Source organism: Melanerpes formicivorus, unplaced genomic scaffold (genome assembly GCF_026170545.1).
Source record: "Melanerpes formicivorus ecotype bairdi unplaced genomic scaffold, bMelFor1.0.p_v2 SCAF_26, whole genome shotgun sequence".
NCBI classification, from domain to species: domain Eukaryota; kingdom Metazoa; phylum Chordata; class Aves; order Piciformes; family Picidae; genus Melanerpes; species Melanerpes formicivorus.
Genome location: NW_027142378.1, coordinates 562,262 through 577,783, shown reverse-complemented (window position 1 = coordinate 577,783; position 15,522 = coordinate 562,262). Strand labels below are relative to the sequence as shown.

The window sequence follows — 15,522 nt, the reverse complement described above, 5'->3', positions numbered from 1 at the left end:
CATGGCACCAAGTGCCTCAGCCAGGCTCTTCCTAAACACCTCCAGGGATGGGGACTCCACCACCTTCCTGGGCAGCACATTCCAATGGCCAGTCTCTCTTGCTGGGAAGAACTTCTTCCTAACATCCAGCCTAAACCTCCCCTGGCACAGCTTCAGACTGTGTCCTCGTGTTCTGGTGCTGATTTCCTGGGAGAAGAGACCAACCCCCTCCTGGCTACAACCTCCCTGCAGGGAGTTGGAGAGAGCAAGAAGGTCTCCCCTGAGCCTCCTCTTCTCCAGGCTAAGCAACCTCAGCTCCCTCAGCCTCTCCTCACAGGGCTGTGCTCCAGACCCCTCCCCAGCTTTCTTGCCCTTCTCTGGACACCTTCCAGCAACTCAACATCTTTCCTAACCTGAGGGGCCCAGAACAAGAGGACACAGTCTCAAGCTGTGCCGGGGAGGGTTAGGCTGGATGGTAGGAAGAAGTTCTTCCCAGCAAGAGAGATTGGCCATTGCAATGTGCTGCCCAGGGAGGTGGTGGAGTCCCCATCACTGGAGGTGTTTAGGAAGAGCCTGGATGAGGCACTTGGTGCCATGGTTGAGTTGATTAGATGGTGCTGGGTGATAGGTTGGACTTGGTGATCTCAAAGGTCTCTTCCAACCTGGTTAATTCTATTCTGTTCTAACACTGTGCCCCCCTTGCCTCCTGCTAGTAACCCCCTGCAGTTTTGATCTCCTGAACACAGCCACAGCATATGCAGGCTACACACAGCACTGCACACCCCACAGCTACAGCCATGCCTTTAGCCCAGTCTCAAGTGCATGCTGCACTTCTGCCTCTTCCTGGACAAGAGAGGGGAACAAACATTTTGGTCAAGGTCCATAGGAGCCTTTATACACCTTGGGAAAGCTGAGGCCTGGACATGTACCTGCATCACAGTGCTACTGATCTCCAGTTAGACAAGGACCAGGTTTTCACCTGCACAGAGGAATTTCCATTGCATCTTTATCTCTTAGGTGTTAAAACATTGTGCCCTGCTGTTCAACATGCCACTCCAGGCTGCAGATCTGTGAAGTTTAAGTGATTCAAGACTAGGAGAAGCAAATGACAGCCTGTTAGAGAATTATAATTAAGATGTGACAGAACAAAGACTCTGCTCTGATCCATGAATCAAAATATGTTCCTGAAATAGCAGGTAGCACTACTCAACAGAAAGGAGGCAGGCTGAAAAAGAACCTAGCTGCAAAGCAACCCTCAGATCTCAGACAAGGAGAGAGCAAAATACCAAACCCTGTACCTGACTGACACAGAAAACATTCCTGGGACTGAAGCAGCCAGAGGCTGTTTCACAGCACCAGCACAGCATCAATGCATTACAAACTGCACTGGGGACAGCTGTGCATGCTTCAAGCACTGCCCTGCAGATTACCCAGTGCCTGTTTCTCCTGAATTTCATTTTAGGGGGGGGTATGATGCAATTAGATCTACAAAGCATGACAGCCCCAGCACTTCCCATTTACAGCCACACCTTAGCTATTCCTTGTGCTCCTGCCTCCCTCTAGTGCCCGGCCCTCACCAACACTGACTCAAACCTGTACCCAGAAGCAGATAGGTCAGGCTGGGAAGCACCTCAGGAGGTCTCTACACCAAGCTGCTGCTCCTGGAATTTCTGACTGGCCCTGACAGAAACATTCACCACCAGCTATCTGCAGTCAAGGTGAAGCCTCACTCCTGAAGCCACATTCAAGGAGCCCTGTAAGATCCTCTGGAGAAGAGCTGGAGAGCCAGGAAAATCAAACCACTGGAACAATCTCATTGTGGGTATCTTCACCCCAAGGTTTCATCATATACTCCTTTGCATCCTGATGCAGTATGTGGCTGCCAAGCTGTCTGTCCTCACTTCCATGTGTGGAACATCTAGAAAATACTAATAACCATCTGAAGCTCCAAAGCCTCATTGTGAAGGGTTTGCTTCTTTACCAGTCACAGAGCCTGAGCTAGATTAAGTCTGAGCCAACTCTGCTCTCCCTTCTTTTGGATAAAGTCTGCTGTGAGGCCCTACACCAGCAAGAAGAGCTGAAGAGGCACCCCTCAGCCAGCCACCAGCCCCTGGCACCCATAAAACAGCCTCCTCAAGGCTCCAGTCTCACCCCCACAGCCTGATCACACAGCCATGCAAGCAGTGACAGCCAGGTGAGGATTTCTTCTCAGCTACCAGAGCATCTGTACAACTGCACTGCAATGAAATCCTTTGTCTTGGCTCAGCACTTTCTTGTTCAAAGTACTTGGAAAGCATATTGGAGACCTTCCTCTGGTTTTTGGGGTGAGACAGGGGGGGTTATTGTTTAATCATCAAGAGCAGGATGTGGAAGAACCTGTGGGAATTAATATCTGCTTACAGTAAAATGATGTTGTATAGAAATAAACAAACCAGCCTTGAACTGGCAGTGAGGCTCTGAAGCCAGCTGGCACAACCAGTCAGAAGCTGCCTAGCACCCCCTGACAGCTGATGCTGGCACCTGAACAACACTTACCATGCAGGCCCCTGGCCAAGCAACCAGTCTAGGGAAGGCACAACAGTGCCATCATCTCCACTCTGCAAAGGGACAATGTCAAGAGTGTCAGACAGTGCCAGCAGGAGCTGTATTGATGCTCAACGAGGAGAGGCTGAGGGAGCTGGGGTTGCTGGAGAAGAGGAGGCTCAGAGGATACCTCACTGCTGTCTACAACTACCTGAAGGGAGGTTGTAGCCAGGTGGAGGTTGGTCTCTTCTCCCAGGCAACCAGCACCAGACCAAGAGGACACAGTCTCAAGCTGTGACAGGGGAGGTTTAGACTGGAGGTGAGGAAGAAGTTCTTCATAGAAAGAGAGATTGGCCACTGGAATGTGCTGCCCAGGAAGGTGGTGGAGTCCCCATCCCTGGAGGTGTTTAGGAAGAGCCTGGATGAGGCACTTGGTGCCATGGTTTAGTTGATTAGATGGTGGTGGGTGATAGGTTGGACTTGATGATCTCAAAGGGCTTTTCCAACCTGGTTAATTGTATTCTATTCATTTGCCCAGGACACTAAACATCACATGGCATTGTACTGGGAAACACCACAGGTCACTGACTTCAGTTACAGCTGTGAAAAATCTCTGTGTCTTTAACCCAGGCTGAAATTGGGGATCTAGAATGTGAGAACAATGAAGATGAGATGGTAATAGCAGCCTGGTTGTGAAAGGCACAGCAGCCCCAGCCCCTTGCTGCACCTCCCAACGTCCAAACACAGGATGACAAAACTTCACTTACTTCTAGGGCCTGTTAGGAGGGATGCTATGGCAGACAGTCCCAACAGCCCTGTGATGGCAAGCAGGATGCCTCCACACACATACACCCAGGACACAGCATAGTGTGTGGCCCCAGAACAGCCCCTTGGAGCAGAAGCAGCACAGTGCTGGGGAAAGCAGAGCTCCCACAGCAGGAGAGGCAAAGCCCCACAAACACAACAGACTGCTCCAGCACACACCATGGGTCACAGACAGCAGAGGAAGCCTCTGCCTCAGCTGGTCAAGGCAAGGAGCACTTCCCACACATCTGTCATGCTCTCATGGTTGTGACATTTCCCTTGCTCTCAAGACTCAAGGACACAGGCAAGGCTCAGAGCAGTGAGTGACCTCTCAGGAGCACTGCCCACTGCACCCAGGAGCAGTTCCTTGCTGCTTCCTCAAGCATCTCCTTCTGCCTTCACTCACCCCAGGTTCTTCTTTTACTCTCACACTGTCAATTCACTCAGGCTGCCTTCACACACAGCTGTCCAATGAATTTATAGTTTTTTGAACTAGCCAGCAGAAAGAGGCTCCCCTCCCCTGTAAGTGCTGGCTGTACTCACTGCCCTGCCTGCTGAATTGATGGGCAGTACCTGCATTTCATGCAGAACATTGGTTCTCCAGGGATTCAGTGGTGAAGGAAGATCTTTCCATTCCTCACCTAATCTACACAAAGGCTTTTTGTGGCTCCTTTTCCCCCTGTGCTTCAGGCCAGTAGCCAGCAGAGTGGATACAACCAGAAGCAAAACCAGAAGAAAAGGCAAAAGCCATCAGTGTGCCTGTGGCCAAGGCCTGCTGTGGGGGACTGTGATGAGTCTGTGGCCCTTCTGAAGAGCTCTGGTGAGGGGTTCAGTATTGAAAACATCACTGTGTTCCCATGAGAAGCTGGAAACTCCCTGGACTGAATGTTGGAGGAGAAGAAACCACAAGATAAGACAGGAGACCACCTGGGCTAGCTTAACAAGTAACTATAGCAATACTATCACTAACCCATAACCAATCACACACAGCCACACTAGCAACATGCACAGAAATATGTGCTGCCTGCTGGAATAAAGGGAGTCTTTTGTATCATAGTACCAGGCAGGGTTGGAAGGGACCACAAGGATCATCTAGTTCCAACCCTCCTGCCATGGGCAGGGACACCCCACACTACATCAGCCTGGCCAGAGCCTCATCCAGCCTGGGCTTAAACACCTCCAGGGATGGGGCCTCAACCACCTCCCTGGACAACCCATTCCAGGGCTTCACCACTCTCATGGGGAAGAACTTCCTCCTCACCTCCAGTCTGAATCTCCCCACCTCCAGCTTCATTCCATTCCCCCTAGTCCTATCACTACCTGACATCCTGAGAAGTCCTTCCCCAGCCTTCCTGTAGCCCCCTTCAGATACTGGAAGGCCACAATGAGGTCACCTCAGAGCCTTCTCTTCTCCAGACTGAACAACCCCAACTCCTTCAGTCTGTCCTCACAGGAGAGGTGCTCCAGCCCTCTGATCATCCTCCTGGCCCTTCTCTGGACACCTTCCAGCACCTCCAGATCCCTCTTGGAATAGGGGCTCCAGAACTGGAGGCAGTACTCCAGGTGGGGTCTCCCCAGAGCTGAGCAGAGGGGGAGAATCACCTCCCTTGACCTGCTGGCCACACTTCTCCTGATGCAGCCCAGGATCTGATTGGCTTTCTGGGCTGCAAGTGCACACTGAGAGCTCCTGTTGAGCTTCTCCTCCCCCAGCACCCCCAAGTCTCTCTCCTCAGGGCTGCTTTCCAGCCAGTCCCTGCCCAGCCTGGATTTGTGCCTGGGATTGCCTCAACCCCATGCCTCACCTGTCTTCCTCTGTACTCTGCTTGAGTTTACCTTCCTCGCTTTGGCTGTCACCCTACCCCCATACAGCGCCAGCCTGCCTCACCCAGCCGCCCGGCACGGCCCCGCCGAGCTGCTCCGTCCGCGCGTTACCTTGTCAGCATCCACCTTCCCGCGGATGAACTCTCTCTTCCAGAAGTCCAGGGCCTGCTCCAGCGTCAGGCCGATGCCCTTCAGGAAGAGGCCGTACTGCATGCGGCCGCCGTGGCGCAGGTGGTGGCTGTCCCGCAGGGCTCGGTGCAGCTGCCGCATGCAGAGCGGGAAGGACCTCACCGACAGCTGCGGGGACAGAGGCTGCCGGTTAGCAATCCTGCATCTGCAGGCTGCGCGCTGGCTGCCGGCTGGCAGTGGGGAGGCACCGGGGCAGGCTGCCCAGGCAGGCGGAGCAGCCACCAGCCCTGGAGGCGTTCTGGGAGCCAAGAGATGTGGCGCTGTAGGACAAGCTCCAGTGGCCACAGAGGTGTTGGGTAGAAGGTTGGACTCCATGATCTTAAGAGATCTTTTCCAACCCTAAGGATTTGTCGTGGGCTAACGCCCATTCTGAAAACAAAGTGGGGAGGGCTTGCGGGTGCTTTGCCCTCCCTGCAGGGTGTCTTCCCCCTGGGAAGCTGAGTCTGTTCCACTCCCCCCTCCCTGCCCAGCTAGGGTATAAAAAGCAGGGCATTGCAGCTATTAGCTCTCCTTTTGGCTCCTGCCTCTCCTGGATGAGAGCTGCTGTGGCTGCCCTCCTGCTCCTCTGCCACATGGTCAGGCCTGATCCTTCTCCCTGCTGCCTCTGTGCCTCTTCAGAGAGAGTGTGGTTTTGTATTCTTCTTTGCCCTCCTCCCATCCATCCTTGTCCCTTGCCCTTGTGAACCTTACCTGTTATTGTTATATATATATTGTTTAAAGAAAACTCTTTACCTCTCTACTTCCAGGCCGACTCCAAATTACTGCTTGGTGGATTTGCTCCTCCCCTTTCCCTTTTTTTCGCCCCTCCCTGTTGGGAGGGAGGAGGGGGGAGAGGGGGAGAGAGTCTCAGCCTTGCCTCCATCTGAGCTCTTAACTCCCAGTTAAGGCTCAAACCACCACAGGATTCTATGATCCTATTGATTAGCTCCATTTGAGGGCACCACTGCCTGACAGAAAAGCCATGGATGTGCAAAGCACCAATGGCCACTCGGTGTCCTCAAGCGAGCACACCCAAAGCCCAGGGGAACACAAGTGGAGCAGCAGAGCATTTTCAGCTGCACACCAAGAAAGGTTTCCTTGCTGGCAGGAGAAATGCAGCCACAGTTCCATTACAACATTTCCTGTTTCTTCCTCTTTTTAGCTTCTGTTGGGTATCTGTGCAAGCACACAAAATCAGGTAGCAAATAAAACAATTCATTACAGCCCCAGAGCGGATGAGATGAACTTTCTGCTCCACTCTAAACTCTGACACTTCTCAGATGTCACAAATATGACCCAAAAAGCAGATCAGGGCTTTTGAGCACTTGAGTTGAAATATCCCACAGCAGCACACAGCAGAGCTCAATGAACAGAGGACTCACAGCATCAATGTCCTCCAGAGAAATCTTTCCTGTACTCTTCTGCACGCTGTAGTCTGGGCCAACGTAGGCATGGCTGGAAAAGAAAGCCAACAGCACAACATCATCTAAAGCTGCTCAGAAAACACATTCCTTTTAGATTACAGATTTAGGAAGATCTATCCCACCAACATTGCACATCAAAACCAACCTAACAGTGTATGACAGTTAGGTATGGAATCAATAACAGAATCCCAGAGTGCCAGGCTGGAAGGGACCCCAGGATCAGCTGGCCCAACCTTTCCACATGACAGTGGTGTTGAAAGGAGCTGGCCCAGCACCCTGATTAACAGTTACAAGACCCAGATTAAGATCCATAAAGCCAATATTAGAGCCCATGTGGAGAGGAAGCCTTCCCTGGAATGGAATGGAATGGAATAGAATAAACCAGGTTGGAAGAGACCTTCGAGAACATCGCATCCAACCTATCATCCAACACCATCTAATCAACAAAACCATGGCACCAAGAGCCCCATCAAGTCTCTTCCTAAACACTTCCAATGACGGCAACTCCACCACCTCCCTGGGCAGCACATTCCAATGGCCAATCTCTCTTTCTGGGAAGAATTTCTTCATAACATCCAGCCTAAACCTCGCCTGTCACAGCTTGAGACTGTGTCCTCTTGTTCTGGTGCTGGCTGCCTGGGAGAAGGGACCAACCCCCACCTGGCTACAAACTCCCTTCAGGGAGTTGGAGAGAGCAAGGTCTCCCTTGAGCCTCCTCTTCTGCAGGCTAAGCAACCCCAGCTCCCTCAGCCTCTCCTCACAGGGCTGTGCTCCAGACCCCTCCCCAGCTTTCTTGCCCTTCTCTGGACATGTTCAAGTGTCTCAATGTCCTTCTTAACCTGAGGGGCCCAGAACTGGACACAGGACTCAAGGTGTTTATTTGCCTTAATCTTGGACCTTGCTGTGGAACAGGAGTTCTGCCACTTGACTGCCTCTACTAAAGTCTACCGTGCTTCTATTGGATGAACACGCTGATATTTGTACTCTTTAGTGTTTAATTATCTGATATCTTAAACTGCATGATTAACTGTTAAGAGCTGGAGGCAAATTGAGCAACTGCTACAGTTACTGAAGTGACACCCTAGAGAGCCCCCCGTGAAGATATGTATGCAGGAGCAGTGAGAGGTCATTCAGAACTCAGACCACAGGATCGTGCTCCTGGTGATCTGCAGAGGTGGGCAGAGAGGTGGTGGAAGTCCCATGCCTGGAACCTTTCCAGGTTGGGTTGGATGGGGCTCTGAGTGACCTGATCTAGTGGAAGCTGGCCCTCCCAACCCCAAACACTCAACAATTCTATGACATTTCAGCAGTGCAAAGTGTGACAGCTCTGAGTCTTACTGCAGCACACAGAACTGGTTCCCTCTCCATTGCTTTTAGCTCTGCCATACCCTGCAGCACCAGTCAAGCCTGCTGTCCTTAATAGATTTTTTTTCCCATTACACAACAATGGATAAATAATTAAAGCTATTTGAGCTGTGGATGTCTATTACTACGAATTCTACTGAAGAAACATCTACATTTCCCTGTAGAATCAGATCTGCATCACTTTACTTGGACAAACTACAAACGGAAACCAGAGTCAGTACAGGCACACAGCAGCAGCAGCAAGCAGCTGCTTGGGGCTGTCTGGTAAAACAGCCAGGCAGGGAAATGACAATTTGGTGACATACCCCAAGATGAGGGCTGGTGACTGCCTAAGCTGTTCTGCCACAAGCACCTCAGCTCACCTGCTTGCACCCTGTTGCATGGATCAGAATCACAGCAGCGCTGGAAACCGCTGCTGAGCCAAGGAAACCCTGCTTCTGAGCATCCATGGCCAGGGCTGGCCTGGCAGAGGAAGCCTAATGACACCAAAGCAAACAAAGCAAGGCTCCAGAAGCCAAAAGGAGGACAAACTCTCCCAGCCTTGCTGAGCACTGTGTAACTGCAAGGACAGGAACCCCAGCAGTCCCACCTCCCACTGCCAGCACCGGTGAGGTGTGGCATGGCTGCTGCTGGCTGCAGCCTCAAATTGTCCCCAGGCCAAGGGCCCTTCTCTCTGGGCAAGCTGCTGCTCACATCCACCTAGCAGAGGCCCTTCTCCTGACATGCTCTGAAGCTCCCACGCTGCTCTGTGACCACTGTCATTTTTCCGTCCCCTGACACCACCACCAGCTCCCACACCGTGATGTTTGCTTAGCAAACAGCTGCAGGCTGCTATTTGATCATCCCCAAGCCTCCTCTTCAGCAGGCTCAACAAAGTCAGCTCAGGCTCTCCTTGCAATTCATCTGCAGGCACCGTCTGCAGGAGCTTGATGGGACGTGACAGCTTCTGTCGATCTTTGAAGTGATTCCCGCTGGAGATCTCAAACAGCAGAGTGTTACAGCGCTGTCATTTCATCACAAGACCCAAATGAATTCCTTTGAAAGCAGAGGCTGCAGAAGTGCTCTTCCCATGCATTTAGACAGAAAGTTTCCCTTTCTGTTAAATTGCTCAAGTTTTAGCAATTTAAATCTCCTTGTGAACCCCCTCAGCACAATCTCACACCATCAGTTACCATTTTGACTACAAAGGCTCTCTTCTGTGGGTCTAGGACAATTGATGTTAGAAAGTAGCAGAGAAGCAGAACAGGGCACAAGGAGGGCCTCAGGCACAGATCAAATGTTTAGTGCAGCAGAGCCCAATTCCAACCCCCACAGCGTGGCTGTTTTACAACAGTGGGTGTGGATTCCATCACCTCTGCAGACATCAGGCACAGCACAATGACCTCTCCTGACACCTGGAGGATTTCAAAGCCAGGAGCAGATACCAACAGCTGCATGGGGCATTAGCAAGCAAACAGTGCTCTTTTCATCTCATCTTTTGCTCCCCTGATGAAGCTCCCGTTGACACATGCCAGAAATAACCTGCTGCTGTCAGAGCTCACAAAGCAAAGGCAGGGGAAAGCTTACAGCTATTTTTCCTCTTCTTGTGAGCAAGAGGAAGCAAAACCCAGCTCACATAAATAAATAACAAGAGCAGATCTTTCTGGTCACCTCTCTGCTCAGCTGCAAAGTGTGATGGGTTTTGCCTGTTTTAACATTCAGGCCATTTCCTGTTGGTGAGAGAATGCCCTGGGAACAGCCTCTCACCCTTTGCAAAAGCCAGATGACAGTCACCTCCCCTCAGGGCACCCAAGTGAACAGGAAGGGAGTGCAGGATACAGTATCCCTGCTGAAGCAGCTCATGTCAAACCAGCTTTTGCTGCAGCAAAACAAACCAGAAGTGCAGAGAGGATTGTGCCTGTTAGGACTCTGGGACAGCACCATTCATTGGAAACCTAATTGCTCTTTAGCTCCACGTGGAGAAGGGTGCACCCCAGAGGCCTGGGGTCTAAAACCCCAGAAAGAGGTCTGGTGACACAGTCATGGAAGGTCATTGGCATTCCCAAGCCAGCCACACCACAGCTACACTGCCATGTCATTTTTTTCCCCACTCTTTGCTCATGAACAGAGTTCAGTCCCCTGTAAATAAGCAGAGGTGCAATGAGAGCTGCTTGTCTCATTCTGAGTTACACTAGAAGCAACAAAACATGGAACTGTTCCTAGGTAATAAAAACTATGAGGGTTGTTTTCTTTTAAATCAGAACAGAGTGTGGGTACAGCCACCATGAGCAGCTGAGCACCACAGGAAACCAAGAGCTTGCTAACTAGCTCTGCATCCCAATGGCAGTGCAGTGCTGGCAAGGCAGAGCTCACCATCACATTCTTAATTCATCCCACATCATGTCAGTCATCTCAGTGCAGAGCTGCACGTGTTCAACAACAGAGCTTTCATCACTGACATTCAATATTTGAGTAAATTGTTACCCATAGGGATATTAAAAAAAATCAACTGAATTAACACCTGAGCAGCTTGGTCTCACCAGATCTGCTCTGAGCAGGGGCTGGACTAACCATCTCCAGAGGCTCCCTCCAAGCTCAATTATTCAATGATTCTGAGCCAGTCTCCCTCTACTTGCTGGAAGGTGTCCAGAGAAGGGCAAGAAAGCTGGGGAGGGGTCTGGAGCACAGCCCTGTGAGGAGAGGCTGAGGGAGCTGGGGTTGCTTAGCCTGGAGAAGAGGAGGCTCAGGGGAGACCTTCTTGCTCTCTCCAACTCCTTGAAGGGAAGTAGTAGCCAGATGGGGGTTGGTCTCTTCTCTCAGACAACCAGCACCAGAACAAGAAGACACAGTCTTAAGCTTAAGGGGAGGTTTAGGCTGGATGTTAGGAAGAAGTTCTTCCCAGAAAGAGTGATTGCCCATTGGAATGTGCTGCCCAGGGAGGTGGTGGAGTCACCATCCCTGGAGGTATTTAGGAAGAGCCTGGATGAGGCACTTGGTGCCACGGTTTAGCTGATTAGATGGTGTTGGGTGATAGGTTAGACTTAATGACTTCAAAGGTCTTTTCCAACCTGGTTAATTCTATTCTATAAGGAAACTTAACAACTTTGCCTTTACCATAGAGGGAAAAAAACACATTAGAAGAGTTGCAAATGTTTTCTTGTTCCTTAGAAGCAACAGCAGCTCCACATTATTTTCAATCCCTTGGCAAGATCACGGAATGCACTCAGGGTTTCTCCTCCAGTCAAAGCCTAATGCACACCTGAGGCATCCATGAGAAAGAACAACTTTAGCTAACCCATTCCCCCAGCAGAATTATTTCAAGCTGTATGAAAGAGCCCAGTCATGCTTCCAGCTACCTGAGGTGCTTCAGCAGAGGCTGCAGTCTCTCATCAGACTGTATGGCAGGCAGCGACCGCGCCGTAACCTGCAAGGAAACAAAGCTCAGTTAGCAAAGTGCTGGCCTCAGACAGCACAGACAACACTCTGCTGCTGCTGGACACAGCACAGGCCAGGCCCTGCCTGCTCCTGCTGCTGGACACAGCACACGCCAGGCCAGGCTTGCTCCTGCTGCTGCTGGACACAGCACAGGCCAGGCCAGGCCTGCTCCTGCGGCTTAAAGCAACCAAGCACAACCTTCCAGAAGCTGGTAATCAGAAAGAGGCACAAGTTCCAGGCAAGCAGTCACAACTGTTTTTCATGGCATTGAACCTAAGCAGGAAGGCATCAACGAAGTGGATACTTTTTGTCAGACATATACGAATAGAATAGAATAGAATAGAATAGAATAGAATAGAATAGAATAGAATAGAATAGAATAGAATAGAATAGAATAGAATAGAATAGAATAGACCAGGTTGGAAGAGACCGTCAAGATGATCGTGTCCAACCTATCATCCAACACCACCCAACCAACTAAACCACGCAACCAAGCACCCTGTCAAGTGTCCTCCCGAACACCTCCAGGGAAGGGAACTCCACCACCTCCCTGGGCAGCACATTCCAATGGCCAATCTCTCTCTGAGAAGAATTTCTTCCTAACATCTAGTCTAAACCTCCCCTGGCACAGCTTGAGACTGTGTCCTCTTGTTCTGGTGCTGGTTGCCTGGGAGAAGAGACCAACCCCCACCCTGCTACAACCTCCCTTCAGGGAGTTGGAGACAGCAAGAAGGTCTCCCCTGAGCCTCCTCTTCTCCAGGCTAAGCAACCCCAGCTCCCTCAGCCTCTCCTCACAGGGCTGTGCTCCAGACCCCTCCCCAGCTTTCTTGCCCTTCTCTGGACACCTTCCAGCAACTCAACATCTTTCCTAAACTGTGGGGCCCAGAGCTGGACACAGGACTCAACGTGTGGCCTAACCAGTGCTGAGTAGAGAGAAGAACAACCTCCCTGCTCCTGCTGGCCATTCTTCCTGATGCAGGCCAGGATGCCATTGGTCTTCTTGGCCACCTGGGCACACTGCTATCCTCTCCTGAAAAAATACACCTGGCAGTCTATAGTCAGCTAGCCCATGTCACAGAGCATGAGTTCCCTACTCTGTTAACTACATCAAATGGATCAGATGAGCTCAGCATCACTTGGCAGGCATCTGCCTTCATGAAACAAGTTAAGGCAGAGCACTTTGGAGACTGCTGCTGTGTCTCTGGCACAAACTGCTGCATGTAACAGAATCATCACCTTTACTACACTGGTTTAGAGCTCATGTTTCATACAACCCCTAAAGGCTGAACAAAAATGCAGGAAGACTTTGCTTGTGGTACCTTGGCTTGCACAGGAGGTCATTTTGCCCCACAGCTGCTCACCTCCCTACAGTGTCCCTACACAACTGTTTCAGCTCTTCACTGCTCCACTGCTGGGCTTCAGCTCTTAAGCTGGAGAGATCATACCCAGGTTAATTGCTGCTCCCTGTTCTTTGCCATGCCTCTAATTAAACAAGCTGGAACCACAACTAGTTTTGCATGCTGCTGGAGCCCACACTGACAAGATGATTACACAGCCTTGAACAGCATCCATAAATGTTTGCTACCATTAGCAGAACAATTTCTGAGCCTTAGTAACCCTGGGACAACAGAAGTGGCTGAGGCCTGCTCTCCCCCCACCACCACCATTTAAAAGTAGACATTCAAAAGGCAGACTGGAGGCAATGACCCCACTGGCAGTCACTGCCCAAGCAAAACCTTCTCCCCCTGCAGCCTGCCCCCTGCTGTGGTGTGACTTTTATTCCAGAGCCCAGTCAGCCAGGAGGCTCTTGATGCACCTCAGGTCAGAGGTGTTGGTGATAAGCAAGGCTTCTGAAGCTTTAACACAACTCTCTTTTTCCCAGCAAAAGCTGAATGCCAGCTGCCAGCCTCCTCTGAGGCAGTGTGGAAGGCCAGGAGCTCCCCAGTAAAGAGCCTGTGCCTCTGCCTTCAATTCCAGTGCAGCAGGCACCACAGGAACTGCCTCAGTGGAATATCCACCCCTGGAGAAGTTGTGCACTACAGGGCAGAATGACTTCCCTGCTCCTGATGGCCGACGCAGGCCAGGATGCCATTTGCCTTCTTGGCTGCCTGGGCACACTGCAGGCTCATGTTCAGCCTACTATTAACCAGTACCCCCAGGTCCCTCTCTGCCTGGCTGCTCTCCAGCCACTCTGACCCCAGCCTGTAGCACTGCATGGGGTTGTTGTGGCCAATGTGCAGAACCTGGCACTTAAGATGTGTTCAATCTCCTGCCCTTGGCCTCTGCCCATCTGCCCAGCCTGTCAAGGACCCTCTGCAGAGCTCTCCTACCCTTTAACAGATGAACAGTGTGCAAGCAGTTGAGATGGAATGAATATGATATTAATTGTTTACTTGAGCTTTTATTGAGCAGGTTCCAGTCTAAGTGCTGCTGCAGTAACCTTTAATAGCTGACAAAGCCTTGCCCAAAACTCCTTATTAATGTTGTACTGCACTCGCTTTGTGCTGTGCTGTGAAAGGTTAAAGCCCAACTTCTTCCAGAAGCAAATTGATCAGCAGTAAAATGTCAGCTGCCTGGGTGCAGCAGCACAGGGCCATGCCAACACTCTGCTCCCACCCTGAGCTCTCCAGCTGCAGAGCATTTGCAGGGTGACATTTTGCTACCTTAGCAGAGTGCCGATGTTTCAAAATGAATCAGCCCTGCTTGGGATGAGGCAGCCTGCAGCCTGGCTGGGTGATGGAGGTGTTCCTTGGAAACCTAAGGAAATGGAGTTGTTGGGTACTGGCAATCTGTGCCCCTCGTGGCTCACAAGGCACAGAGTGCCCTCTGAAGCCTCAGAAGTGCACAACTTCTCCAGAGGTGGATGTGTTGCATTCCACTGAGGCAGTTCCTGTGGTGCCTGCTGCACTGGAATTGGAGGCAGAGGCACATGCTCTTTACTGGGGAGCTCCTGGCCTTCCACACTGCCTCAGAGGAGGCTGGCAGCTGGCATTCAGCTTTTGCTGGGAAAAAGAGAGTTGTGTTAAAGCTTCAGAAGGCCTGCTTATCACCAACACCTCTGACCTGAGGTGCATCAAGAGCCTCCTGGCTGACTGGGCTCTGGAAGAAAAGTCACACCACAGCAGGGGGCAGGCTGCAGGGGGAGAAGGCTTTGCTTGGGCAGTGACTGCCAGTGGGGTCATTGCCTCCAGTCTGCTTTTTGAATGTCTACTTTTAAATGGTGGGGGGGGGGGGGGGAGAGCAGGCCTCACCCACTTCTGTTGTCCCAGGGTTACTAAGGCTCAGAAACTGTTCTGCTAATGGTAGCAAACATTTATGGATGCTGTTCAAGGCTGTGTAATCATCTTGTCAGTGTGGGCTCCAGCAGCATGCAAAACTAGTTGTGGTTCCAGCTTGTTTAATTAGAGGCATGACAAAGAACAGGGAGCAGCAATTAACCTGGGTATGATCTCTCCAGCTTAAGAGCTGAAGCCCAGCAGTGGAGCAGTGAAGAGCTGAAACAGTTGTGTAGGGACACTGTAGGGAGGTGAGCAGCTGTGGGGCAAAATGACCTCCTGTGCAAGCCAAGGTACCACAAGCAAAGTCTTCCTGCATTTTTGTTCAGCCTTTAGGGGTTGTATGAAACATGAGCTCTAAACCAGTGTAGTAAAGGTGCTGATTCTGTTACATGCAGCAGTTTGTGCCAGAGACACAGCAGCAGTCTCCAAAGTGCTCTGCCTTAACTTGTTTCATGAAGGCAGATGCCTGCCAAGTGATGCTGAGCTCATCTGATCCATTTGATGTAGTTAACAGAGTAGGGAACTCATGCTCTGTGACATGGGCTTGCTGACTATAGACTGCCAGGTGTATTTTTTCAGGAGAGGATAACAGTGTGCCCAGGTGGCCAAGAGGGCCAATGGCATCCTGGCCTGCATCAGGAAGAGTGTGGGCAGCAGGAGCAGGGAGGTCATTGTGCCCTGTGCTCAGCACTGGTTAGGCCACACCTTGAGTCCTGTGTCCAGTTCTGGGCCCCTCAGGTTAGGCA

At 51.2% G+C, this 15,522-nt stretch overlaps 1 protein-coding gene across 2 annotated transcripts in view; it reads right to left on the bottom strand.

Annotated features, from left to right (window-relative positions):
- Positions 1-15,522, bottom strand: part of PRIM2 (DNA primase subunit 2) — a 51,211-nt gene that overhangs the window by 12,511 nt on the left and 23,178 nt on the right. For both annotated transcript variants that reach the window (XM_068153733.1, XM_068153732.1), the window contains exons 7-9: positions 11,420-11,487; positions 6,678-6,750; positions 5,239-5,424 (exon numbers count right to left, since the gene is read on the bottom strand). In XM_068153733.1, coding sequence (XP_068009834.1) covers positions 5,239-5,424; positions 6,678-6,750; positions 11,420-11,487 — 327 coding nt within the window. The remainder of the gene's footprint in view (positions 1-5,238; positions 5,425-6,677; positions 6,751-11,419; positions 11,488-15,522) is intronic.